This window comes from Gymnoscopelus microlampas (assembly GCF_963454915.1).
Source record: "Gymnoscopelus microlampas genome assembly, chromosome: 20".
In the NCBI taxonomy this organism is placed as follows: Eukaryota; Metazoa; Chordata; class Actinopteri; order Myctophiformes; family Myctophidae; genus Gymnoscopelus; species Gymnoscopelus microlampas.
In genome coordinates this window covers 29,319,382-29,345,252 of record NC_139957.1, presented here as the reverse complement: position 1 = coordinate 29,345,252, position 25,871 = coordinate 29,319,382, and the positions used below count along the sequence as shown (strand labels likewise).

Sequence of the window (25,871 nt, the reverse complement as noted above, 5' to 3'; positions counted from 1 at the left end):
CCCTCCCTCGCGCGGTTTGCTTGCTACAGCTACCATTAGCACTTCTACCAGCAATAAGTAAACATACGCGGCTTTTTGTTGACTTTGACAAGGTACAAATGAGCGAATATTCACTTCATGTGAACTGTTTTAAATAAAGTCAGCTCCACCGCTCAATAAGGACATTCTTGACAATCGTTGCGAGTGGACTGGAGCAGTCTGGTGGTACTGCAGGTCGAAGCTGTTTTGCAGGCTAATAATTCACCAAGCCTTGTTGTTGACATCCATGACGTCCACTAATGTCAATGTGTGTGTGTTGGAGTAGTCTTTGTGCATGTGTGTGTGACGTTGTGGTTAATACCTTTAAATAGCGTCTTCTTGGTTAAGTCTTGATTGTAGATCAGACCTATAGTCTAGAACACATCTATATTTTGGTGCAATGAAGTTGCAGTGTGATGTCGAGGTGGTCAATCGGATGCTTCCCACCTTTGGCATGAAGAATCGTGGGAAGGGGGCCAGGGCGGTTCTGTCCATTGGCAAACACATAGACAAGACCTCTCAACGCACCAGCATCTATCTGATGATCTGCACGGCGAAGGACAGGGCAGGATCCAAGTACAAGGTGAGTGCAGCTGTAAAGTCAATCACAGTGGTTCTCAGAGAGCTGGGTTTCGTTCTGGGGACCCCCAGGGTTCCTTCAGGCTTTCATTTCACTATTATTTCACCAGCTAGAACACATAATGTATGACTATTCAGATCATGTTTCACTCCATGTTAAGTCTAGCCTACGACGTTATGTCACCAGCTACAGTATAGACAGTTGTCGAATTCACCCATTCTCTCTCTCTCTCTCTCTCTCACACACACACACACACACACACACACACACACACACACACACACACACACACACACACACACACACACACACACACACACACACACACACGAAAGCATGCAAGGCATTTGCTTTGCCCTGTTCTTACCTAGTTTTAATTCCCCACCTGGCTGCTCTACCGCCTAGAGCCACTGGCCTACTGTCGTGACTATTATCATTGTCATTCTCAAAACTGTGCTAACCTAACAATTCACGCAAGATGATGTTGGCCTGTTTAACGATAACACACACTGTGTTTTTTTCTAGCAAAGGTGTTGACAGATGTGCTTCCGCATAGTGATGGTGTGGCTTTATTTGTCTAGACTTGCTTCAAAGAAGTGATTCATCCTTCTTGGAATAGAGATGATGAGCAACTGTCTCTTACTGTTGTGTAAAGTGTCATTTTTCATTATTCCCCTCTAACGTTTACCTTTTTTCTCTCCCTCCCAGCTCAAAGACAACATAGAGAAGTTCTTCTCGTGGTTCGTGGATGAAGGCAAAGCCACTGTGAGATTAAAGGAACCTGCTGTTGACATATGTTTGAGCAAGGTACAAGATCCAACATAACAATTTATAATTTAGGCATTTTTTTTATCAGACTCTTATCCAGAGCAACTTAGAAGTGTGAGATCTAGGGTTGGGATCCGGAACCGGAGGAACCGGACCACCATATAACTCTGAGAGTGTACACTCTCAGAGTTACAGACATGTAAGGGTCCATTTGGAACCGCCTAAGAATCGTTAAAGGCAACCGTTAAGGAATCAGACCGTTAAGAGGGATTCATTAAAATCCTAAAGGATCCCAACCCTAGTGAGATCAGAGTAAATGATATGAACCACAACAACAAACGACAGGGTAAATGGTCACATAAGTATAGTGCAAAGAAACTAGGATACCAGGTAAACATCAACCCTAGCATCTGTCTAAACAACATGCTTTCTAAATAACATTCTTAGCATTGTGGTCAAGTACAAGCCAATCTAAATGCATATGTAAACGAGTAACCAACTTCCTCCTAGTGTAACTACCATCAAAACATGTCAGAATCACTTTATCGCTGAGTTGATATAAGGAATTTGCCCAATGTAAAGTTAAAAAAATATATATATACACAGTATATATATATTTTTTCCTGTACATTAAGATGCATTAAACAGCACACAACACACAATGAAACAGTGCATTGTGGATATACAGATATGCAGACTAAACTGTCCGCCAACGCAATAGGAAAGGAAGCCTCTTTAGAGTATTATAACTGTGTGTGTGTGTGTGTGTGTGTGTGTGTGTGTGTGTGTGTGTGTGTGTGTGTGTGTGTGTGTGTGTGTGTGTGTGTGTGTGTGTGTGTGTGTGTGTGTGTGTGTGTGTGGCTGTAGACATTGGAATACTTTCATCTTTTGTCTGTATCAAGAGTGAGCTCAAAGGAATATTGGTCTGTTTGCCCTCTTGGTGAACTATGAGATTTCATTAACCACTTAAACCCTTATATACAGTAGTTCAAGTTCAAGTTGTATTTGAAAACATCATAGCATAACAATATGAATTATGATGTTTCTGACAGTAAAATAATTGAATAAAAAAAACAAGAGGATAAAAAAAAACAAGAGGACCGCTCTATTAAATACTAAAACTAAAACTAATCATCAGTCAAACATCTAACAACAATAAAATGTCTCTATTTCTTATGATAAAGTGTGTAGGCTCTTGGGAGGAAAGTCATCTGGTGCCTTTGCGTGTTGCTCACAGGTTGTGTGAGTGTCCTGCCATTCCTTAAGTTGTAGCGACTCGTATTTGCAGACAGCCTCTGAATCATTGGACTGGTCCCTTCAGTCAGCATTCGGTTGAATTCTCTTAGTTAGTTGACCAGGGTCCCCCAGGGGTCTATACTTGGTCCCCTCCTTCTTTTCCTCTACACCAAATCTCTTAACCGAAAGCTTTTGTTGAATGTTCACCTACTTTTGCCAAATGTTTGCTTATTATGGCAAGCCAAAAATAGGGCCACAAGGGTTCATGTGGTTAAAGTCACTGACGTTTAGCTTTGGTAAATGATAAAGGTTGAATTTGTGTCAAGAGAACCAAACAAAACTGAACGGAAAACCCAACATTCCACTGTGGCAAGTTATCAGATAACCAGATAACATTACACACTGGATTTGAATGCACCTCCTACCTGCGGCCAGTCAAGCCTTTTATTTTCTCCCATTTTACTAGATTGTACTCTGTAACTAGTACCAACTATTTTTATGCTGATTATACGGTACTGTTATGCTGTGCAGATTACGTGGGCAGAGACTGCAGGGCCTTCTCATTGTTCCCATTGGTTGTGTACTGTACCTCTCGGTTGTTTTGGAGGAATACTGACCTCTCACCTAGATCCAAACACAGCCCAACCCATAACATTGACGGTAAAGCAAGCCTGAGTTGTACACCGAAAATAGCTGATCCACAAGCTCACAATGCTTGTAGATCAGCAGCGCTGATAATCAGTGGTAATAATATATTCAGTACTTATAATTATAGTCAGTTGCACACCCACGTGCAACTGAGTATAATTCAGGCTTGATACACCCAAACAGTCTGACTGCCAATGGGTTGGTGACTAAACATGCTGTGGACCTACTTTATTGCTACATGCAATTCCCCCATAGTTCGTATTTATTCAGACGTAGAAACTGCGTCACAATATTTTGAGACAAGCTATTGCACAATGGTTATGGAAAGATTTTGATGCTTGCATATCTTTTGCAGAGTGTCATGCATCCAGCCCCAACACCACATAGAGCTACTCTGATTATATTTGCTTTTGCTATACAGACAGTAATGGCAGGACACTGTCTATGAATGAAGTGATCACTTATATGTTTTTAATTGTGTCTGATGTGCATAGGCTGACGCAAACAGCTTGAAGAACTTCCTTTCAGCTGCCCGTTTGGCAGACAGAGGAAGTGACACCAGCAGCTTCCCTCTCTCCACGCTTACGCCCGTTCGTGCCAGAGATGTCGAGAAACCCAAGAAGAAGCTTACAATCGTTTCCAAGAAGGACTACCCAATCACGTCCAACTTCCCCTACTCCCTGGAACACCTCCAGGTGTCTTACTGCAAGCTTACACGTGTGGACATGCGCATGCTGTCTCTTAAAGGTAGAGTGCAGTGCACGACCAGTGTGTAGTATATACACGTTACAAAGCAGCAGAATCTTTCTCCAAGTTTCATAGTGGTGTATTTGCATCTTGTACATGTGCAGCATTACTTCTGTGTATTTTGTAAGATGGTTTGTCTTTACACCATGGTTTACATTTTACATTTTGTGTAATAATAATAATGAATAACTGATGTTTTGTTTTCCAGAGAATGGCTGGATAGGAGACTATAGTCTTGTGCAATAATGCTGAGATATGGTGTAAACATTGTGCTATTGTGATGACTGACCCTGTGCACTTTCACCTTACAGTTATCGCTAAATATCTTCTCTGCCACCCTGTCACTATGGTTCCGTCATCAAACTATCGCTACCTTTTGTTTTCCAGCTCTCCGCAAGCTAGACCTAAGTAATAACCACATCAAGAAGCTGCCGGCCACCATCGGTGACCTTAGCTGCCTGGCGGAGCTGATCCTCCATAACAACCAGCTGGATAGCTTCAGCGAGGCCCTCTGTTTGTCCACACTGCAGAAGACACTGCAGCACCTGGACCTCAGCCAGAACAGACTGCAAGGCCTTCCCACTCAGTTCTGCCAACTCCGGGAACTGGTCAGACTCAAACTGGACGACAACAAGCTTGTGTGGCTGCCCTTCCACATCGGCCGACTCTCCAAACTAAGATTCCTGTCAGCGGCGCACAACCAGCTGGCTCTGCTACCGAGTGACTTCCGCAGGCTGAGCCTCGAGAACTTGGATCTTTTTGGGAACCCGTTCACCCAGCCGAACCCTCTGGACCACACCATCCACCTTACCTTCCCTCTCCCACTGCTGGAGATGGCCTCCAGGGCTGTGGTCAACCTCAGGTCAGAGTTGTTTAAGTTGTATATTATTCTTGGTCTGATTTCAGTGTATGCAGTGTATTCTTATTCACACCGCCATGTCAGGATTATCCTAACCTTCAATTCTCGGGTCTGTCCTACAGAATACCGTATGGACCTCACCTCATCCCAGCCCACTTGTGCCGGGACCTTGAAGTAGCTAAAACCTGCGACTGCGGCCGAGTCTGTGTCAACCTTTTCATCAAGACTGCAGTAAGCATGAACCTCCACCAAGTGTCCCACACGGTGGTTCTGGTGGACGACATGGGAGGAACTGACGCACCGGTACTGCACCACTTCTGCTCCCTCTCGTGCTACTCTGAATTCTTGGACAACTGCCTTCAGAAGGGAATGAGATGAGGAGATACGAGTGGTGCTTTTTGCAAATGAACATTGGCCATTGTCGTTGATCAGCGAACACGGACATGTTCGTAATTGTCTTATTCTAAACTGAACTGAGCTGTACATTCTTGGTACATTCATACCACAGCTTGAGAAAGAGATGCAGGAAAAGACGTCATGTGATGCTTGTGCAAGAATGAGGAAGAGTTTGCAGTGTTAGTAACAAGAGCAGTAAATGCCAGTTTCTCAGGCATTACCATTTGGCAAAGGACAGTATTGACTTGTTTTCAGCTTTGTTATATAAAGCACTTCAAGCTGCCTGTTTCATTGTAGGATTTAATATTTAATAGACTTCTCACGTGTCAAAGGTGGGGTAAGAGGAAAATGCCAGTATGTACCGTCAAGTCAACAAATGTGTAGCTCATTGCTACAACACAGCAATAGAAGGCATTTGCACTGAGACGCAACTGCCTACAGTATACAGTGCTCATAAGACGTCTCTTGATTCTTTGTAGCGTAAGACAAGAAATCATCTTATTCCATCCCTTTGGAAAATGGTGGTTGCCTTACACCAGACCTTACAAAGTATGAGAAAAGTACTGTAAGTGAGAGATGCATTTTTTATTTACTTTTTATATTTTGTTTTCCTGAACACAGCACTGCAGGTTTATAGGATTTGCCTGAAGGGAGCTGGTTTTAACTATGCTGATGGTCCACATTTTAAACGTACGTGGAAGATTAAATAAAATTTAAATACAATTTGTCCTGTCATAATGTATGCTTTAAGATCGATGTGTTGTAATGGTCATTTTACATTAAGTCCCTTTTTTCAAATGAAGAAAAAGCCTCAGACAGATTTCTCAGTTTTTAATTGATGGATATTCAGATCGTCACAATTTGATGTATGGATTTCATCTTCCTTCTGATATTACCAGCACTACATAATATAAATTAGATTATATTCTTGTTAACAAATAACAATGTAGCTTAAAAGCGATAGCCTCAAAGTTGGAAACACAAATTATACTGTATATAACAATTATGATTGTTATATAATAAGCATTATTGGTTATCTTTGACAGCAGACAGCATTTTAATAAATGGGAAGACAGAGAAGGCAGTTTTCTTTTAAATAAGTCAGTCTAGTTCATACAACAAGGAATTTTGGAAGGTGATTCCAGCAGATGTGGAATGATCACTGATGACCGTCTCCTCTCCATCCTCATTGGTTTCTCTCAACAAGGTTGGTGGGGGCTTCCTGTTGCAGTCTGGGGATGGGAAAGTCTGCTCTCGCGGCAGGTCATCTTCATCAACATCCTCTTCCTCAACAGGCATCTCTCTGATCTCCGTTACCAGGGACATGCTGCCATCTTCAGTTTGGATGCTGTGGTCTGGGCCCTGCGCCGTGGCAGACACAGCTACAGCCATTTGGGCCATTTGGGTTTCACTCGATATCTGATTCATAAGCGATGCCTGTGTTTCCACCTATAATGAATAAACAGAAGGCACTTTTAGGATTATAATACTGCATGCAATAATGGATGGAGCAAAGCAAAGTTCACTGCCATGTTTGTGTTCCTAACTTCATACCCCTTTAAGCAGTGGTGGAAAATAACTAAGTACATTTAGTCAAGTACTGTACTTTAGTACAATTTTGAGGTACTTTTACTGAATATTTCCAATTTTCTATACTCTTACTTGTACTCCCACTACATCTCAGAGACAAATATTGTGCTTTTACTCCACTACAATTATTTGAAGACTTAAGTTACTAGTTACTTTCAGCAGATTTGGATTATTATTATTACAAAACATACATTAACCACTTCACCCCTATTTAAACGTTCTCACAAGCTCACAAAGCAACACGTGAGCTTGTAGAGCTGCTATTTTCAAAAGATTTGTATACATTTTAAACATACAACTTGTGAAACGGGACATTCTGCATAATGGGTACTTTAAGTCTATTTTGATGCCAATACTTTTGTACTTGTACTCAAGTACATTTTTACTTGTAACAGTGTTTCTACATTGCTGTATTACTTATACAAATAGTAATTTTTCACCACTGCCTTTGAGTCAACCTAACTGATGTTACTTATTTAAACTTGCTATCACCCACCTTATTCAGACTTCCATTTGAAGCATCTTTCTCTGCTGTGACCACAGTCTCTTCATTGCCCTCTGAAATTTTCATGAAGTCATTTGACTCGGAATCATCGGACTCTGAACTTTCTCTTCTCTCATCCTCTATGCAACTGGACTGTTCAGCCATATCTTCATCATTGCTCAGGTTTGAGATGGGCTGCTTTACATTGATGTTCCCATCAACAGCTTCTGTGTTTCCCTCTTCAGTAGACATACCTATATGATGGACAGCATCGTCTCCTTGGGAAACTCTACCGCAGACGTCTTTGTGCTGTGCTGCCTGGTCACATATCTCACCATCTCTCTCTTCACTTTCAGCAATTTCATCTTTCTCACCTTCTTTCTCTTGCTCATTCCATTTGTCCTCTGTCTCGCAGTCACTTACAGTTTGAGAAAAATTAAAAGTCTCGTTTGAAGGCAAAACAGGCAGTGTGATGGTGAGCTGTCCTTTCTGTTTGTTGAACTTGGCTTCGCCTTTATCTTCATCCACAGGGTATGCTAAGGGGAGCTCCAGTCTATAGGCTGGTCTGTTGGACTCCAGCAGTAGGGTTTTATTATTTATCTCCAAGTTAGCATCCCTGGCTGATTTAAGTAAGGGCATGTCAACAGTGACAACTATTTCCTTGGGCCTGGGACTCTGGCCTGAGTCTCGGGAACACCTGAAGTCCTGCAGGTCAATGAACGACCTGTATTTTAATGTGTAGTTGGGTGCCTGTGGTTGGATGTGGAGAGTCTTGGGTTTTGTGTCATTTACTTTTGTCCTGGGAGCCTCTGTTGACTCAGTCGTGGCTGTGGCAGGGTTTTTTCCAGGGTATGGAAAAGCAAGCGGGTCAGACTGTGTTGAGGGCTCCTTTTGTACAAAGCCAGGAATGGGTTTTCGAATCACACAAGGCTGAGGACTACCTTTGTACTTGATTTTCAACTCTCTCGTGTTCTTTTCGTCAAGACTCACTGTGAAACTCTCTTGGATACCCTGAATGGCTGTGTTGGCCACCATGCTCATGAACCGTTTGTCCTTGCTAGCGAGGTGAATACTGTCAGGGTGGAACACAACATCATAGACCATGAACTTGTTTCCCTTTGGATCTCTGTCTGGTCTTCCAGGGGTCAAACTGTGGGGTAGGGACCAATGCTGCCCCCTCCGGCCGTCCTCTGTCACTCCCCATTTAAATTCAGGTTTTCCAATTTTTTCGCTGCCACAGATGTTGATGAAGCACTTCTGATTGCCGTTCATACTTGTCCTGAGAACTCTAAATGGTTCCACGTGGATAAAATCAATGTCGTTTCCTCTCTCCTGTTCCAACAGTTTGATTTCCTCCTCGTATTTTTTCTTGTTATCGGGGTCTGACAACTCTCGAGCGTAATCAAGCAACATTCCTTTGAACTTCTCGTCTCTGAAAGCCTTCGTGAATCTGTCGATTTCGTCCCCTGTCATATTAAGTTCCTTTAACTTTTCCCCGAACTCCATGGTGGTGCAGAGGAAACCCGTAGGCTAGACGTTATTTTCCAAATGTAAAAGAAAATAGCAAACAGACAAGAAATGAAGTTTACCACGCTAACTGTTGCACGCTGGTTTTAGTCAATTATATATATAAAACAAAACAAAAATCCCATTATTACGTTGATGTTTACTTAAGTTTCAAAACGACGATCGTTTGCTGACGCTCTGCTCTCTCTGCAAAGTGATGTTAATGTAACCATGGCAACAAGACAGCGTCTTTGCAACGTAAAAGGTCTTCCCCCGAGAAACGTAACTCATCACTCGCTCCAGACCTGGCTGGCTGGAGCACGTTGAATACATTACATTTAATAGTTTTTATAGTTTTTAGTACGAAAAACACCCGTAAATGCATATAGAATAAAACAGTCTGCACGATGAGTACTTTTACTTTTGGTACTTTAAGTATATTTTGATGCCAATACTTTTGTACTTTTACTCAAGCACATTTTGAATACTGGAATTTTACTTGTAACAGAGTATTTCTACATGGCAGTATTGATACATTTTCTTTAAGTAAAACAATTGTGAGTACTTCTTCCATCACTGCGTATGGTTTACTATTTTTGCTTCCCACCAGATGTCGCTGTTTCCCGCTACAGGCATGGCAACCCTATGTGGCAACCAGCCAGATGGAGGATGTCGGTCAGTAAGGCAAAGGGGAGGGTATCCAGGAAGACACCTGATTGGTCGCACCCCCCGACAGTTGATATTTCTCACACTCTCATTGGAAGGAGTGTTAGTCTATATTATACCTCTATGGTGTTAGTCGATAATTTTAACATTTTGAATCCTTTATTATTCACATTTCATATAATACAACAAAAGCATGAACTTTCATTTTAAATTGCGGTGCTCTATGCTAATCACACTATAATACCTGTACAAGTAAAGAGGTCCTCCAACCACATATCCTATATAAGTGTGTGTGTGTGTGTGTGTGTGTGTGTGTGTGTGTGTGTGTGTGTGTGTGTGTGTGTGTGTGTGTGTGTGTGTGTGTGTGTGTGTGTGTGTGTGCGTGCGTGCGTGCTGTGTGTGTGTGTGTGTGTGTGTGTGTGTGTGTGTGTGTGTGTGTGTGTGTGTGTGTGTGTGTGTGTGTGTGTGTGTGTGTGTGCGTGTGTGCGCGCGCGCGCGTGTGTGCGGAGTGTGCGCGCGCGCGGTGCGTGCGTGCAAAAGCAGAGCAATCTATACTTTTCTTTTTAGATTTAGCAAAAACGTAAGTCCTGCAAAAAAGAAAAGCAAGGATAGGTCGAAATAACATTCACAAACGACGCTTGAAGTTGCCTGGCATGCCTGCCTTGTGATTTTTTGTTTTTTGTTTTTTTTTGTAGAATACACAGTACGTCAAAATGTGTCCTTGGTTAACCTCTTCCATTCGGTTCCATTATAATTACGTAACATGACCTAGAAATGTCTGGTTCGGAGACTTATTATGTGTTTGTGAGAATGTGAGCGCCACAGTATGCTCACAATGAGATGAGGGGAAAAGTGATGGCATAAGTTGGTCCTCATTTTCCAAACCACTGTTTTAGGGTAATGATGACTAAGGAGGGTGGGCATGTGCACTGTCTAAAAGAAAACAGCCTAATTGAATAAAGCTGCTTTCAGCTTTATGAGAATGTTGAATATGGATGAGTGTAATATTAACTATATTACACTCATTAATGAAGAAAGCCTCATTGGAAGGCTTCATTGGAAACAAGTCCGCAAGGACTTTTATGAACGGACCTGTTAGACAAAGTATTTTTAAATGTAACTGTGCTGTTTTACATTTTTTGCCTAATAAATTATTCAATCAATCAATCGAACCCACCATCATTTCTATGGTGTAGACTGGAATAATCCTGTAAAACATATTTTCCATTTTCAAGTCAGAAATCAAAACATTTTTTATAGAGTAGAATTCATATTTTATTGATTTTGTGCCCATAATATATCCCTCCGGGGCTCTGTATAATACCCTTTTAGTAAAACTCCTATTTCGTTCTCCATTTGTTTGGATTTGAGATTGAGATTAGACAGTTGGACTGTACTAAACAAACAGATAATCTTGAGGAGCGTTTATAGAGAAAAAGACCCCTTTGTCTGTCCTGGCTCCTTCTGAAATAAGAGTTTAGCTGAGGGTGAATATCCCCCTAGTGGTTTCAACTGAAGAGCTTTCATCATAGTCAAAATTCATTCACCCAACAGGAAACTGCCCAGGGGCCAGTCAGCACATTCAGCGGGACGTTTCAGCTGACCATAAGAGGGAGGGATGGAGGGTTACACAACGTGACGCGCACACAGGATGTGGTACGGCCCCACTCAACTCCCATTTCAGCACAAGATGACTAGCAAGTAGCGCTGACTGGACCTGCATCCCGTATTTTCAATGATGTATTAGCTTTCCTGGATTTGATGACTTTACCGGAATGGTCAAGTCACAAACCAAGAATGGACAAAAACACATGTGTTGTGTGTGTCTTCTTATTTTTTTATTTATTACAAATATGTATTAAATATCAAAAGTTAGACAGTAGTGTATAATCATAATAATGCTGATTAATATCCACTTTTACATTATGTTGCATGTTTTCCCCAGATTTGACAGATAAATGCATTTCATAGCACAACACGCAATACATTCACATAGACATACTGTACACTAATTCCAATATCAGTACAAAAAAGGAGGGTTGGGGGCATGGGGGAATTTGGGGACAGAGGTTGAAATGTGTAAGACAGACTTCATACAAAGGCTTTGGCAAAAGAGTGCATACATTTTATCCATTATATGAAAGTAAACAGAAAAACATCTTGAGAAAAAAAAGATTCATGTACAAAATAAGCAGTAGAGGAAAAATGAGTCCAGTGCATGTTTTTTTTCCATGAGTAAAACAGCAGCAGCCATGTGTGCTTAGCTGCTACCTAGTAAGTCCCTGTGGTAACTTGGGCGTAGGTAGGTTGTTTAAGGATGAGAGTTCATTGTTTAGTTGGAAGCAGCAGGTACCAGCATGCCAAGTGTGGCGAGGGCAGGTTTCGAAGAGGTCACCTTTCCCGTGGCGATTTTGTTGAGGCTGCGAACCTCAGCCTGCCAGGAAGGAATCTTCTTTGTGGTCATGTGACGGCGGGCGTGTTTGGTCAGGTGGTCACTGCGCATAAATCGTCTGTCACAGACTGGACACACAAACTTCTTCTCGCCTGTGTGCGTTCGCCTGTGCCGTGACAGCTCATCGGAGCGGGCAAACCTCTTGTCACAGCCGTCCCAGCTACAGCTGAAAGGCTTCTCACCTAAGGAAGCACGAGAGAAAAATCAGCAAGTGAGTCAGCAAGTGAGTCATTGCAGAGTCACAAACAATAATGGTTGTTGTGCCTGTTCTGAGACAAAATGAGTTCATTCTCATCCTACCAAGAATAAGACACATCAGCATTACTCATAATATGATCATCAGGATCAGTCACTTCTACTCTCTTTGGCACGGAAGCCCTGTGATACGCTGTCAAGACTCACCTGTGTGTGTTCGAAGGTGGGCCTTGAGGTGGGAACTTTTGAAGTACGTCTTCCTGCAGCCCGGGAAGTTGCACACATAGTTCCTCCTACGGGAGAAGTCCATCTTGGCAACAACTGTGGCACCGCAGGGCCCTGCTGGCACATAGACCGGGGCTGGGGCCAGAGGTAGCAGTTTGGTATTGCCCAGGGTCATGACAGTCTGTGGGCAGTGTGAGGCCTGAGAGACAGAGGACTGAGGCAGAACCAGCATCACTGTGCCCTGGGGTACTGCTGAGCCCATAATGAGTGACTGCTGGACGGGGATGCCACTGGCGGAGCGAGGCTGGGGTAGAATGGCTGTAGTGGTGGTGGTGGTTCTCACCCCAGCACTGGAGGTCTGAACCGCAGAAGGGATAAAGGCTGAGATTATGCCTGAATGGCTGCTGACAGGGAACATCTGGCAGAAGATTTGCGGGCTTGTTACTGGAGGTGGTGAGAGGGTTGTGTGAATGGGAGTGGGTGGGCTGTTTAGTCGCTGGGTGTTGATGGGAGTGGGGTCAGTGAAGTCCTTACAGGCCTGCGAGGGATTGGCCTGTGCAGTACAAGTCTGCATGACTTGTATTGTAGGTGTGAAAGGGGCAGGAGGAGATGGCGGTGTGGTAATTCGCTCCATCTTTACCATACGTTGCTGCTGCTGTTGTTGCTGGCAGATCGGCTCAGCCGTTACTGTGTCTCTGTGTTTCTCTGGAGTGGGGGCCACTGGAATGCGGTGCTGGCAGGGGGTGCTGTCTGCGGTGTGGCGAATGACACTGGTCGCCATCGCCCTGCAGGGCTGTGATGGAATGGGGAGGGGAGGGGTCCTCTCAGCGATAGGGGACAGGGCGTGTCGCTGGACCCCAGACCCACAGCGATGTGAGGATGCGGCCAAACTGGAGCTCGGTCTGCCTGTCGGGGAGGTGCTGGGCTGGTGGGCAGAGCTGGAGGTCTCAGTGAAGGTGGGGCTGTGCGGGGGAGTCATACACTGGATAAAATAGAGAGAGAGACAGATGAAGAAGCCTCGTGAGAAAGATTCATATAGGAAAATCACTGATGCATAACAACTTGGCTGTACTGCTGCTACATTAACATTTTAGAACTCAATTATGCGACCGTTTTCTTTCTTTGGCTTTCACAGTAGTGTTGTTTATAGAGATAAGAAACCCAGTATATACACAGAAACCTAATGGCCACTTTCTGAGTTATAAACTCTGATATTGATAACCCCCACAGCTGAGAGGAGGAGTTCTGGGTGAAGTCCAAACCACCTTTACTGTAACTTGTCGCTTATCAAGCTACATTACCTCCCACCTGTCCAGGTCACCCATCATAAACGGCAAACCCAATGCTTTCACCAAACACATAAGCAAACAGATAAAGAGTGTTTTAGAGTTCCAAGGCCATGGGGTTCACTTGACAAAGCCTGGGTCCCAAGTATGTTTACTAATTTGCCAAGTAGGCTATTTCATGAGTGTAGCCCCCCCATTTCAATATCCCAGCTATTATCCATCTATCCATCCATCCATCTATCTTATTATGGAAGGTGCAACTCCATAATTTCTCTAAATGCAGAGTCCTGACACATGAAGCACCGCTCTATCGGTCCAGATTGTATTTAGTCTCTTACCAGGGAGGAAAGAGAGACAAAGTCCTTGGGGGGTTCTGGAAGTTCTGTGGGTAGCAGGGAGTCACAAGAGTCTGAAGCTGGGGTGAGGGGTCTGGGCTTGCAGGGGTTCGGTCTGTGGCCACTGAGGAATGGCTCCTGACCCCAGGAACTCATACACACCAGGGCTTCAGCTGCCTCTAGGTCTGTGTACTCCAGACTGGAGGAACTGTTGCTCGCTCCACTGGAGATAGACTGCTCACTGTCATGTCTTCTTCTCTTCAAGTAGGATCCACAGGGGTCCATAGGTTCTGCCTGCAGGGAAATCAGATAACGGTTAGAACATATTACAAATGTGTGGTGTTGGGTTGTTATGGTCAGTTCAAACATCTGTGTGTTATGCTGGAATCGGTATTGGCTTAAAGCTTGACATCTCACAAATGCCAGACAAGCATTCTGTTTCATTAAAAAGAACGACTAGGAAATCATTTATTTTTCCCACTCATCCACCTTAGTCACTGCTTAAGTGTTTTGACTTTATTGGGGCGAAGCCGCACAGCCTTGCCAGTAAGGGACTTAAGGGGGGGGGGGGGGGGGGGGGGGGGAGAAACTACACCCCACCCCAGCTTGCTTTGCCTTTGGCTCAGAGCCAAGACACCTCCCATTGCCAAATATAGACCACAGAGTGACGTGCTCCCAAGATGAGCCATGTGAAATCCCCATAAAGGAGGGTTTGCATCAGGAAGTAGGCTATGCAACAACAACTTTTGTTTTATATTTTCAAATGCTAGTAAAAAAAAAAGTTTAACTGGTCATCCACTCAAACTTCAATAAGTGAAACAACAATGTTTCTTGCAGTTATACTAATTTCTAACCCATGCGGCATACATTTAAATGAAAATTATATTAGATCTTATATTATTATCACCTGTTCTGATGATGAGAAAGAAAACTGACTAGAATCTAATACTTTTGTCCTTCTTAAATCACAGAAATGTCATGTTACACTCAAATCAAGGGTGATGCTGTGGATTCCCCACATATTATTGCACATATTGTATACTAAACAGGTTAACGTAACGTTACATCATGATAACAATTTCACAGGCGCACTGAAACAACAAGCCACGCAACTCAACGCCACCGACTGGACTGACGCGAAAACAAAGACGCAAGTCTGAAGAACAACGCATTTTAAATGAATCTTACCCCATACGAGTCTGATGCCATCTCTATGAATTTCCGCGAAGGCATTGAGGAAGTATCTCACTTTTCCCCGTCAGAAGAGCCACTATGGAACAAAGAACCAGGTCTTGCTACCAGACAGTAGTCCTGCCTGCGGTCAGTGAGAAGAACCTGATTGGGTTGAAGTGGTTTCTCAGTGACTGTGCGGGTCTGGGTCTAGTGGTTCGGCTCTCTCTCTCTTTCTCTCTCTCTCTCTCAGCTGTGTGTAAAACATGGGGAGGAGGGAAAGGAAAACAAAACTCACAACACACACACCGGCGGGTGGCAACATGCCACCAATGAAACACAAATGTGTGCGAGGCGTCCGGCCAATGGGAGAGGAGACAACGCGTGAACAGTGCATGGTCGCCGGGCGGTTGGAGGAAGCGGGGTGCGTGGCTGTTGGTGGGCGTCGGTGTTGCCATGTCGGCGAAACTCGGCTTATTATAAGCGACTTTGGGCTTCTTGTTCTGTAGAGTTGCTTTACGTTTCAAAAACGTTCCAAACATTCCACATTTTATTCCAAGCTTTCTTGGAAAATAGCAGATCTACAAGCTCGCAACGCGTCGCATCGCGACGCGTTGTGAGCTCGTAGATCGGCTATTTTCTTCAAAGTCTTCAAATATCCGAGGCATGTAGGTTTAAAGTGCTCGTGTTTTTGCTCTGCTTGTTTCTCTCGCACAACCTGGCAACGGTGGTGGGCGTGCTGTGGGAGTCACCAGTGTCAGGGTAAACCCGATGAACTGGGAGCCGGAGAACTAGGCGAAAGGTCGCCTCAGTGCCGAGCTAAGGGAAGGGAACCCGGCCGCGGGTTGTGCTCGTGTTATTTTTTTTGGCCATGCTGCGTCGTTACTTTTTTAGCAGGGAAGCTGCAGATCAACAACCGCTTATTGTTCTCGTTTTAGCTCTTCACGAGACACGTTTAAAGGTTTAGGTGAAACAAACAAAACAAAAAAAGGCTGAGAAGATATAGGCTACTTTTTATCTCCTTTCTTGTCGCGCCTCATTGTCATTCAGAATCATGTGAAATAGCATGGGTCACCATGGCGGTGTGGAGCAATGCTCAAATAACTATTTACTAGCATTCCACGAGTCTGAAAAAGGTTAACGCCACACTCACCAGTGGGACATGATATTATGATTACGTTCATAATATTTGATTAAAATGTAAGGAAATGCTGAGCAGTTATGATAAAGTAAAATAAAAACGTATGTTGTCAACTGATTTTGATTGATTGAATACTTAATTAACAGTTTGGAGGAAAAAAAGCACAGAGGTGCAGTTCCATACAAAAGGATGCTAAAAGGATAAACCCAAGAAAGCACTTCTATGGCTTGATTCCATTGGGGTCCTGTGTATTCAATTCATCTAAACATTTAAAGACAAACAATAATTTACAATAGTATGCAAAAACATCATAAATCACTCAAAGGGATCCTTTGTATTGTTGCCAGGCCTGGACCTATAGCTCCCTACATCCCTCAACCCTTTTTTTTGGTCTCGAATATAATGTATGACAATTTGGGGGATGTAACCATCTTTCAAGGAATTCAAGCCAAGGGTGGAGCCATCCTCACTTGTTTTTGTCCATGCAGTCTATCTACAATAATCATCTTTTGATTGATTTATTATTATGACACTTGGCTTTACAGTGAGTTTGCACAATGCATGCCTTTAAAGCCTCAAACAGAAACATGTTTTCAATTGACACAACATGCTATAGGCGAACTGAGGCCAAACTGATCCCACTATAGTTCTCTAGTTGAAAATATTATTTCAAAAAGACAACATACATGCTGATATCCACTGTGGGTCCTTTGTTTTGTATTGCATACTATGTAATGTGACTGCAATGACAGGAGTAAAAGGGTCATTTTGAAAGTTTATGTACATGTCAGTTTATTGTTTATAGTCATCATCATAGTCTATTTAAACAATATTCACACTACAACTAGGGGGTTCACCAACTAGTAGACTACTATAACCACTAGTCTGTGGCAGTAGTCAAACTAGTTGAGAATTTCTTTAAATTATAATTTGAATTGTTATTAATATTATTTTATAATTGTTTTTATAGATCAGGGCATCACGGCAGATTATGCAGCTGTGGGACCTGAAACAATTGTTCTCTTAATATACATGAATGGGTAATTGTCGACAAACAAATCATAGTCATGATGTTGTGCCTTCAGGGGGGCTCAAACAGCAGACATGACTCCTTAAATCGCACTGGTTTACACCCAGGTCTGTCCATCTACATTATTTAATGCTTTACTGGTTGTGTCTGAGACGTTTTTGATGAGAAATGTCTACTGTTGTTGGATGAAAGAAATATGATATATCTCCACAACTAGTTGACTAGTCGACTAATATTCGACAACTATTGCAATTCAGTTGTACGGTAAATGCCCTAACTACAACTCATATTAACAGAGAAAATCCCTTTCTGTCTGTTCCAGCCATTCTGCTCCTACATTTCCCATGATGCATATCACAGGGGCAAGCATTCAAGGAATGTCACATCCACCAAGGATAGCAGCAGAGATCCATGATATAATCCCAAGGTAGCCAATCCCATGCCTCACCACTAGTACAAAATGGTACACTACATGTATGTGGGTGCGGTCACTCCACGTCAACATCAGATCTCACATGAGCAGAGTTGCCTGATCTCACGAGAGTGTGACTTCTGGTCTCCTAAACCCACGTCACACAGATACAGGAAATCTATCAAAGTTTGAAAGTCTTGGTTTCTCCCACCGTCTTTGGTAGTGGCTGAAAAACAAGGCTCTTTCTTTAATATACACTCAACAAAGGATAGGGTTTAAGACAAGTTGTTAAGAACTATCAGCTTAAGAAAAACATTTACCCTGCCATGTCTCACTCTCTCTTTTATCTCTCTGCACACATCTGTAGCTCTGCCTCTGCAATGGTTCATGTCATAATATCTAGCATTTATCTCCCATATGCACTAGAAGTTCTAAAAAAGTTAAATAATGAAATGTTTAAACTGTATAATTATACAGGTGATAATATCCTTGTGCAGCAATGTGCTAATAATTCATTTCTGTATTTTAATCTTCTTTATGTTTGGCCTATAGTCTTAAGCCGTATTTTATGCTTTGTTGTATGATGTGTCACACAGCCGATCTACAAGCTCACAGTGCATCACATTGTGACATGATGTTGTTAGCTTGTAGATGTGCTGTTTTTGAATATTTTTGAAAATAGTGATGCCAGGTTGAAAGCATTTAAGTCTTTTCAGCCCAGTACACTACTTTATTCATTCACTCATCCACATATTCATGTTGAGAATAATAATGGTATAAACTTTTCATGTATGTACTTGCCTCTTAACCAGTCGCTTCATGATGGTCAGGTGCTTACTACTGTGAGGCATATTTTTGGCAACACAATGGGCAGCTTGGCGACACATCATTGGTATAGTGGACTAATGTATTCAATACCATTTGTCAGCATGTCAAAAAGCTGCCACATATTGTAGTAAATTCAGTTCAGATATCTCATTGGATGATGTTGCACTACAGGGTTATTCAAAACCATATATCATTGTACCATGACCCTGAATGTGCTCTCATTTAACTTGTTTGGTTAAATAACTGGTCACACCTGTCACTCTGGTTGCGATATAATGCTGTAATGACAGTCCTTTATTATATCCCTTTCCTCCCACCACATGACTTTTCATCCACACGCACACAACTCCCATAACATTGTCATCACATGGCCCAGAGATAGACTGAAAGATTGGGGGGGGGGCATGCATCCTGGTAGAAACTTGCACTCTACTGAGTGCACCTTGCTAGTTTCATAACTCTGACCACAAGTGCATGTCAGAATGCAAATCAGTCTGTCTTCTTGACCTACATATGCTGTTACATCACTAGTTGCATTTGAACAAAGGAAATAGCTCTACCAAAATTCCCAGCATCACAATTTTATATATATATATATATATATATATGATTTTAAAATATTAGGGTTTGTTGGCCACGTTCATCTTTGACACAATGCAAATTTTCACGATTACACATTAATGTTCCAATCAGAGCTTTGTGTTCCTATGCCCACCAATCCACGTATGTCTGTCTTATATCCATTGCTCTATTTCCTTGCAGACTGCCTGCAGCAGTTGGGAGTTGTGGCAGGTGTGTCGGGCTGGCCGTGGCAGCCGGGCCGTGCCCCAATATGACTCACACAAGCATGACCTCAGGGAGGCAAGGAGGGCTGGGAGCTTTAGCAATGTCGTTTCAGTGCCAGCAGTTAGCGAGGAGTTAAGAGGAAACAAGTGAGCATGCAGACATGCAGGCGAGGCCTCAGTACAGCAGGCTGTTTGTGATATAAGTGGGGCAGTCCGCGTCAACTCAGCCAGGGAATCTGGAGGAAAGGTTACGCTGGTCCTATCTGGGTCTACGCATACACACCTCCCCAGGGTTGCCAACTCCCCTAAATGAAGGAACTCTTGGAGAGGAGTTCAAAAAAGGAGGAGTGGTCACAGCGAGGTTAAATATACCACCTATGGCACCTTAGGACCATATTACACTGACGGTCCCTCTTCTCTGATATGTGGACAATGTTGAGTGTCATGTATATTCTACCCCATAAGTGCCCTCTCAAAGTAAAGGTACGGATGTGTCCTAAAATAAATTATACACAGTATAACCCCACTTCAGATTTACCTTTATTAGTCACAGTAAAACACAAATCAGAATATTCAGATAATGAGCAGCAGCAATACAACTACGACTAATAATAATAATCATTAAAACTAATAATTCATGTTATTTATTAGAAACATTTGAAATTGATTGTCTATCGAGAGACAACAAAATTTATGGAATATTGGTAAGTGAACTAAACATCTAAAATGATGAGGGAAGTATCAGTCTTACTTTGTCTGTGTTGTGGACATGCAAACATTTAAGTATCCAACATACAGAGAAACTGTTAATTTAACTCCGAGTTACAGTACATTAACACTTGTTTACAGTGCATACACAGACAGCCTCAGTGATAAAGAGGTTTCTTAGAAATCCTGCAGTATTCATTGATAAGCACATACAGTACGTCATGATTTTCTTGAGACTTAAAACTGTTTATTATTGACTATTCTGTGAATGCAATGTCACACAAACCAGTTATATTCAATCTATATACTGCATGTTTTGTTTTCGTTAGGCTAACATATAGACATCTGATATGAATTTCTTCAGAATAATTTGAGAACCATTTTTTTATCCCTGGAAAACACTGGCCTCAGCAACCCACTCATCCTCATCATTACTGGAGGCTGACATCTGGGTGAAAGGACACCAGAGAAAAATAATCTACAGAACAGGCTCCCTGGAATGCTCATACACAGTGAAATCCTGAGTGTTAATTTAACTCTTGAGCATACAAATGGAACCAAATGGACCCAGTCACAGGGGGTCCATTTGGTTCCATTTGTATACTCCCAAGGTACAGACCCATAAGGGTCCATTTGGTTCCATTTGTACACTCAGAGTTACATTTACCCTCAGACTTTTACAGTGGAGAATAGTTTCTCACTCTCCATTATTGTGCTTATTTCTCATACTTTTCTTTCATTTTGTTCTTTTGCTCTTTCCCAAGTCCTTATTTATGTATTCAGTTACTAACTAATGTACCTGCTATCTTACCGCTTTCTCTTATTGCCTGATTAGTTTGAGATCAGTTTTAATGGCAGAGGCATTGTTTTTCATGAAAACGTAGTGGGTGGGTCAGTGAGAAGTGATGCAAGCTCTGAGGTGAGACAATAATAATACCTCAACAGTGTCTGCACCACAAGTTCCGTATCTAGGTGAAAGGACACAGCATGAGACATTTGTACATGACATTGGCCTCTGTTGTGACTGTGATGCCCACTGTCACATAGGACCTTGTACCAATCACCTAGTCCTCTGCCAAGGCATACCTGGCTGGGCACTGGAGTGATATTAGATGGCACATCTTATTCAATGTCACATTACATTTCTTATGGAAAATAGCTTATATGGTATTAAATGTGACAATTCCAAAATAGCTTGGTGGTGTTTGTGAGACCTTCAGTTTACTCATTATATAGCACTGAAAATATGTTGATGTATATGTCAAGCTTTATGACATGATATCGTCTCTGTCGGTGAAACCTAATATGTCCAAATTCCAAAACTGTTACTTTTCAGGATTCAAATTCTGCTACTCTTGAGACGCTGTATATGATCAAGGAGGGCATTAATTTACAAAAACACACAAAAAGTTAAAATATGGAGATAAGAGGTTTCTGCATCAATATAATAATACCTCAATAGTGTCAGCACAACCTGTACCAGTTTGGTATGTAGTGAAAGGACACACTAAACAGCATGAGACATTTATAAACAACTGACCGACGACGATATTGACATAATGCCCACTATCACAGGGCCTCACACCAAACACTTGGTTCTCTGCCAAAGCATGCAGTACCTGGCGTTGGAGTGAGATTAGATGTCATCCTCCACCCGTGCTGAAATAGTCTTTGATCCACTTGGCTCTCATTCAATGTCAGATTGTGTTTTGGGAAGAGGGCTTATATTACAAAGTGAATTCCAAAATAGCTTTTGTCTTTTGTTTAAATCTACAGTACAGAGAAGTTTGTGAGACCTTCAGCTTACCCATTCATCTTATTGTAAGATGTAATGTAACACTGAAAATATGAAATATGTTTTTTCAATTATAACATATTGCAGGGCAATTGTTTTTCTTCTTTTTAATATTGTTGTTCAATTATTCATTCATTTATTTATTCAAGCTTTATGGCTCAGGCTAAAAGCCAATTAGCTGTTGTATGAGCAGTCTTTCTAAGTGAACCCTCCATTCCAGGAGCTATAATGCATCGCTGAATACTAAGCCCCACCCCCTTCCTCCTACACATGGGTACATACACCCTGATTCATCGACAAGCAACAATCGGGATTGGTGGGCCCTGGATTCTAAAGCCAATCTGTTACTATGACACTCTGACGTGTGAACTGCCAACTTGCTGTCTGTTGTCCTGGCAACGGTGGAGCATGAGGCAGGTTTGAAGGCTCCAAAGAGAAATTCCGTGGAGATGGTCTGGGCATGTGTGGTTGTAGTGTATTATTATGATGTTAGATGCACAGAAATCTGAGAGAATAATAATCACTGTCTGGTAGCCTGGTTGTGAGACAAAAAATATGCTTTTCATGCTCTTCTCAGACCTGGCTTCCTTACAATGCCCTCCAGAAATGAAGCTATACTTGTTATTAAACCTAATGCCTGTCAAAGATTGCTTTCAGTTTTTTAATCCATGAAAGTGCAAATAGTTGTTTGATAATGTGACGACACTCACACTCACTGTACAGTAAATATTGATTGCAATCAAACAGTGGCGTCGTTAGGGGTGGGCTTCGGTGGCTATAGCCACCAATGTTTTGTCCAAAGCCACCAATAAAAAAAAATTAAAAATTAAAAAATCAAAAGTTTTTTTTTTTTTTGGAATTATATATCTATCACCCTAACCTAACCCTACCCCTAACCCTAAAACCGAAATAAAGTAACAAAAAACGGGGAAAAAAGCACCCTAATCCGCGAAATCCGCGAAAAAAATCGCGCGCGCGCGCTTCGCGCGCGCGCGGGAGGAGGGACACATGCACGCGCGCGCAGCGCGCGTGCATGTGCCCGTTGCCTGCGGGGCTAAGCCCCCGACCTAGTAGAGACCTAGCGACGCGTCTGCAATCAAAGTTCAAACCTGAACCATGGTGCACTGTATGCAGCTCACATGTTGGTCCTTTTAACCACTTAAAGCCCTATAAAAAAGGCAATCTATACAAGCTTATGTGTGAGCTTGTAGATCTATAATAACAAGCCCAAAAAAGGACGCCAGGTCGCCAGAGTGTTTACTTGAAGAGAAATGATATATATATCACACTGAATCCTCCAAAAACATGCTGAAACATATACAGAATGACACAGATGAAGAAACACTCTCGATAATGGACCTCTTCAGCAAAACAATACAATAAAATAATCAACAGTATATGTCTTTGGAGGCAATACACAGGTTATTCTTAACCACTTAAAATCTAGTGTCCCTATTCTGGGGTAGGCAAACGTTGGGCAAAAATTAACAAACGTTTAGTGAAAATAGCTGATCTACAAGCTCACAATGCGTCAAAACGAGACGCATTTGGCAGCTTTGGCTGGCGAAATAGGAGGGGACTGAGTATAGACTCCTGGGGGACCCTGGTCAACTAAATATATATATAGGGACACTGGACAGGGTGGTTTTAATGTAAGAAGCAGAACCGGTTACTGCAAATGCACTTACAGTAAATTACAATAGCATGTCTCCTTATGGAGTATTTCAGTCAATCATTACAAGAAATGGTTAGATTCTTTCGGATACAGATGCATGTTTGGGTGTTTTGTCTCAACTGAAAAAGTACTACAGTAGAAGATATGTTTTTTTAATCATCATTTTAATCCCACAATTGTGTAACCCATTTTTTCACTCAGTGCCAATTGCCATGTAATCCTGGGCGCTACTCTCCCTCCGCCAGCCTAGGGAGAGCCCAGAACTGAGCTCATGCCTTCAATGAAAGATATGTTTTAAACCAAGTTGAGTTGATGAATCGTGTCATATTCAAAGAGACACAGTCTATGTAAGAAAAAGGAATCAACTGCAGCGTCTGATGCTTTTAACCAGCAGCCAGCTGCACAGTGATGTGTCTTCTTTGGTCAACAGAATATCATCTAACACTGTATAGGCTGTGGAGATGGTGCCTGGGCTTGTTCTGAACCCTGTGTCACGGTTTGAGTCAGGACGGAGTGTAGGACCCAAGCGCAGGAGAGACAGAGGCAGAACTGGTCGGTTTAACGGGTTTATTAACTCAAAAGGTATTAATACACGCAAGGGACTGAACTCACAATGTAACAACACGCAACATTATACAATGAACAAGCAAGGACAGGTTGCAAACACAGGGATTAAATAGACAGGGAAATAATAAGACACAGGTGAACTCAACAGACAATCAACACAGGAATAGGCTGAGGGACTAAGAGGACACAGGAGGAGAACATGACTAATCAACAGGGAGGTGAGACAAGACAGGTAACAATAACTAAGCAGAACAGGAAACAAGACTACAAAATAAGGTACAGAACAAACGCAGGGCAACAACAACAGAGTAACAGAATAACCAGACTAGGTACAGAACAGAACAAAGGCCTAATAAGTCCAAGACCTTATAAGGGCAGGAAGGTCTAAATAATAATGTCAGAGTCCGCGGCCCGAGGAGTGGACTGTAACAGGCCTAAAGAACAGGCCTAAAGTGTCCACGACCATATAAGGGCAATGAGTCCACGGCCCGCGGAGCGGACCGTGACACCCTGAATTAACATACACTGTATCAATCAATGGAATATGCTTTATACATTCAATTGAGGATGTTATTCAACATTTAACATTCAACATTCATATTAGTGTCATGGGTGATCATAACTCATATCATCACAAATCACCAATTTGAAGGGTAGAAAACACAATTCTGAACTTAATGAAGTATTGGGGTTATCACGGAAGCCTCTTCCACCCCTTTTGCTCATTAACCATGTTAGTCATATGATTACATCCAAATAAATGAAAGTGACAGATTCGCTGTGGCCATTCCAGATAAACACAGAGACTTGGAAGCCTTCCATATCCTCTGGCCTTACTTAAACTCTTTCACTCTAAAAACAGCTACTGTATGAGTTTAAACGAGGACAACGTATTTACCCCAGCAGAGCCTGGAACTGAAGAACAAACATTTAACCAAGAGCGATGAGGGAAACTGAAAAGAGAGAAAGTGTGCGAGAGAGGGGGGGAGAGGGAGAGACCAGATGGCTTAGCACTCAAGGGCAACAGGGAGGCAGGCAGGTAATGTTGGCTATTGCCCAGCTGTTAAAATGTAACTAACTTCAGACACCTTATACCTTACCTCCACGCAAAGAATTACTCTGAGAGTGTGCAAATGGTACCAAATGGACCTCATTTGGTACCAACAGTAACAGTAACAGTCTCTTTTTTACCTTTACTTAAGTAAATTTAATAGTAGGCTACCACAGTAAAGTAAAAATACTTTGTTACAAGTGAAATCCCTGCATTCAATATACTTACATATATATATAATTCAAAGTACAAAAGTACTAGCATCAGAATATACTTAAAGTAGCAAAAGTAAAGGTATTGTTTAGACAGAATCTCCATTTCAGAATCATGTCATGTTATTTGACTAATATAATGAAACCCTATTTTATATTTAGGCTATTAGAAAATAGTCGATGTACAAGCTTACAACACGTTGCATCATGTTGTGAACTTGTAGATCTGCAATTTTTTTTTACTAAAAATGTGATTAATCATTACAGCAATCTGAAGTAACTAGTAACTACAGCTGACAAATAAATGTAGTGAAGTAAAAAGTTGAACATATGCCCCTGAGATGTAGTGGAGAAGAAGTATAAAGCAATGGAAAGAAATGGAAATACTCGAGTAAAAGTACCTTGAAATTGTACTTAAGTACAGTACTTGAGTAAATGTACTTAGTTGCTTTCCACCACTGCATTTATTGTTGTGTTTCTGTCTGTTTCAATCCATTTGTCTTACA

The 25,871-nt window shown here is 42.1% G+C and overlaps 3 protein-coding genes across 3 annotated transcripts; 1 reads left to right on the top strand and 2 right to left on the bottom strand.

Moving 5' to 3' along the window:
- The first annotated feature begins 16 nt into the window (after window positions 1–16).
- On the top strand, window positions 17–5,959 carry lrr1 (leucine rich repeat protein 1). The gene is made up of 5 exons (XM_084045491.1): window positions 17–601; window positions 1,307–1,405; window positions 3,745–3,997; window positions 4,385–4,859; window positions 4,979–5,959. Exons 1-5 carry the CDS (start codon window positions 419–421, stop codon window positions 5,232–5,234), a joined length of 1,266 nt encoding a protein of 421 aa, XP_083901617.1. The 5' UTR covers window positions 17–418; the 3' UTR covers window positions 5,235–5,959.
- A 394-nt stretch (window positions 5,960–6,353) lies between these two features.
- dnaaf2 (dynein axonemal assembly factor 2) lies at window positions 6,354–8,832 on the bottom strand (the record flags this gene model as incomplete). The annotated part of the gene is made up of 2 exons (XM_084044600.1): window positions 6,354–6,701; window positions 7,339–8,832. The coding sequence occupies 2 exons, from the start codon at window positions 8,830–8,832 to the stop codon at window positions 6,354–6,356; spliced, it is 1,842 nt and encodes a 613-aa protein (XP_083900726.1).
- A 2,044-nt stretch (window positions 8,833–10,876) lies between these two features.
- On the bottom strand, window positions 10,877–15,452 carry klf11b (Kruppel like factor 11b). The gene is made up of 4 exons (XM_084044910.1): window positions 15,180–15,452; window positions 13,995–14,285; window positions 12,353–13,352; window positions 10,877–12,132 (listed from the first exon to the last, which is right to left on the bottom strand). The coding sequence occupies exons 1-4, from the start codon at window positions 15,222–15,224 to the stop codon at window positions 11,831–11,833; spliced, it is 1,638 nt and encodes a 545-aa protein (XP_083901036.1). The 5' UTR covers window positions 15,225–15,452; the 3' UTR covers window positions 10,877–11,830.
- Window positions 15,453–25,871: the final 10,419 nt, after the last annotated feature.

Coding starts and splice junctions, on each gene's coding strand:
- lrr1 (XM_084045491.1), top strand. CDS start 419: ATGAAGTTGCAGTGTGATGTCGAGGTGGTCAATCGGATGCTTCCCACC. Junction 1,406..3,744: donor TTGACATATGTTTGAGCAAG/GTACAAGATCCA, acceptor TGATGTGCATAG/GCTGACGCAAACAGCTTGAA. Junction 4,860..4,978: donor AGGGCTGTGGTCAACCTCAG/GTCAGAGTTGTT, acceptor TCTGTCCTACAG/AATACCGTATGGACCTCACC.
- klf11b (XM_084044910.1), bottom strand. CDS start 15,224: ATGCCTTCGCGGAAATTCATAGAGATGGCATCAGACTCGTATGGG. Junction 13,353..13,994: donor TTGTCTCTCTTTCCTCCCTG/GTAAGAGACTAA, acceptor TATTTTATCCAG/TGTATGACTCCCCCGCACAG. Junction 12,133..12,352: donor CCACCTTCGAACACACACAG/GTGAGTCTTGAC, acceptor GTGCTTCCTTAG/GTGAGAAGCCTTTCAGCTGT.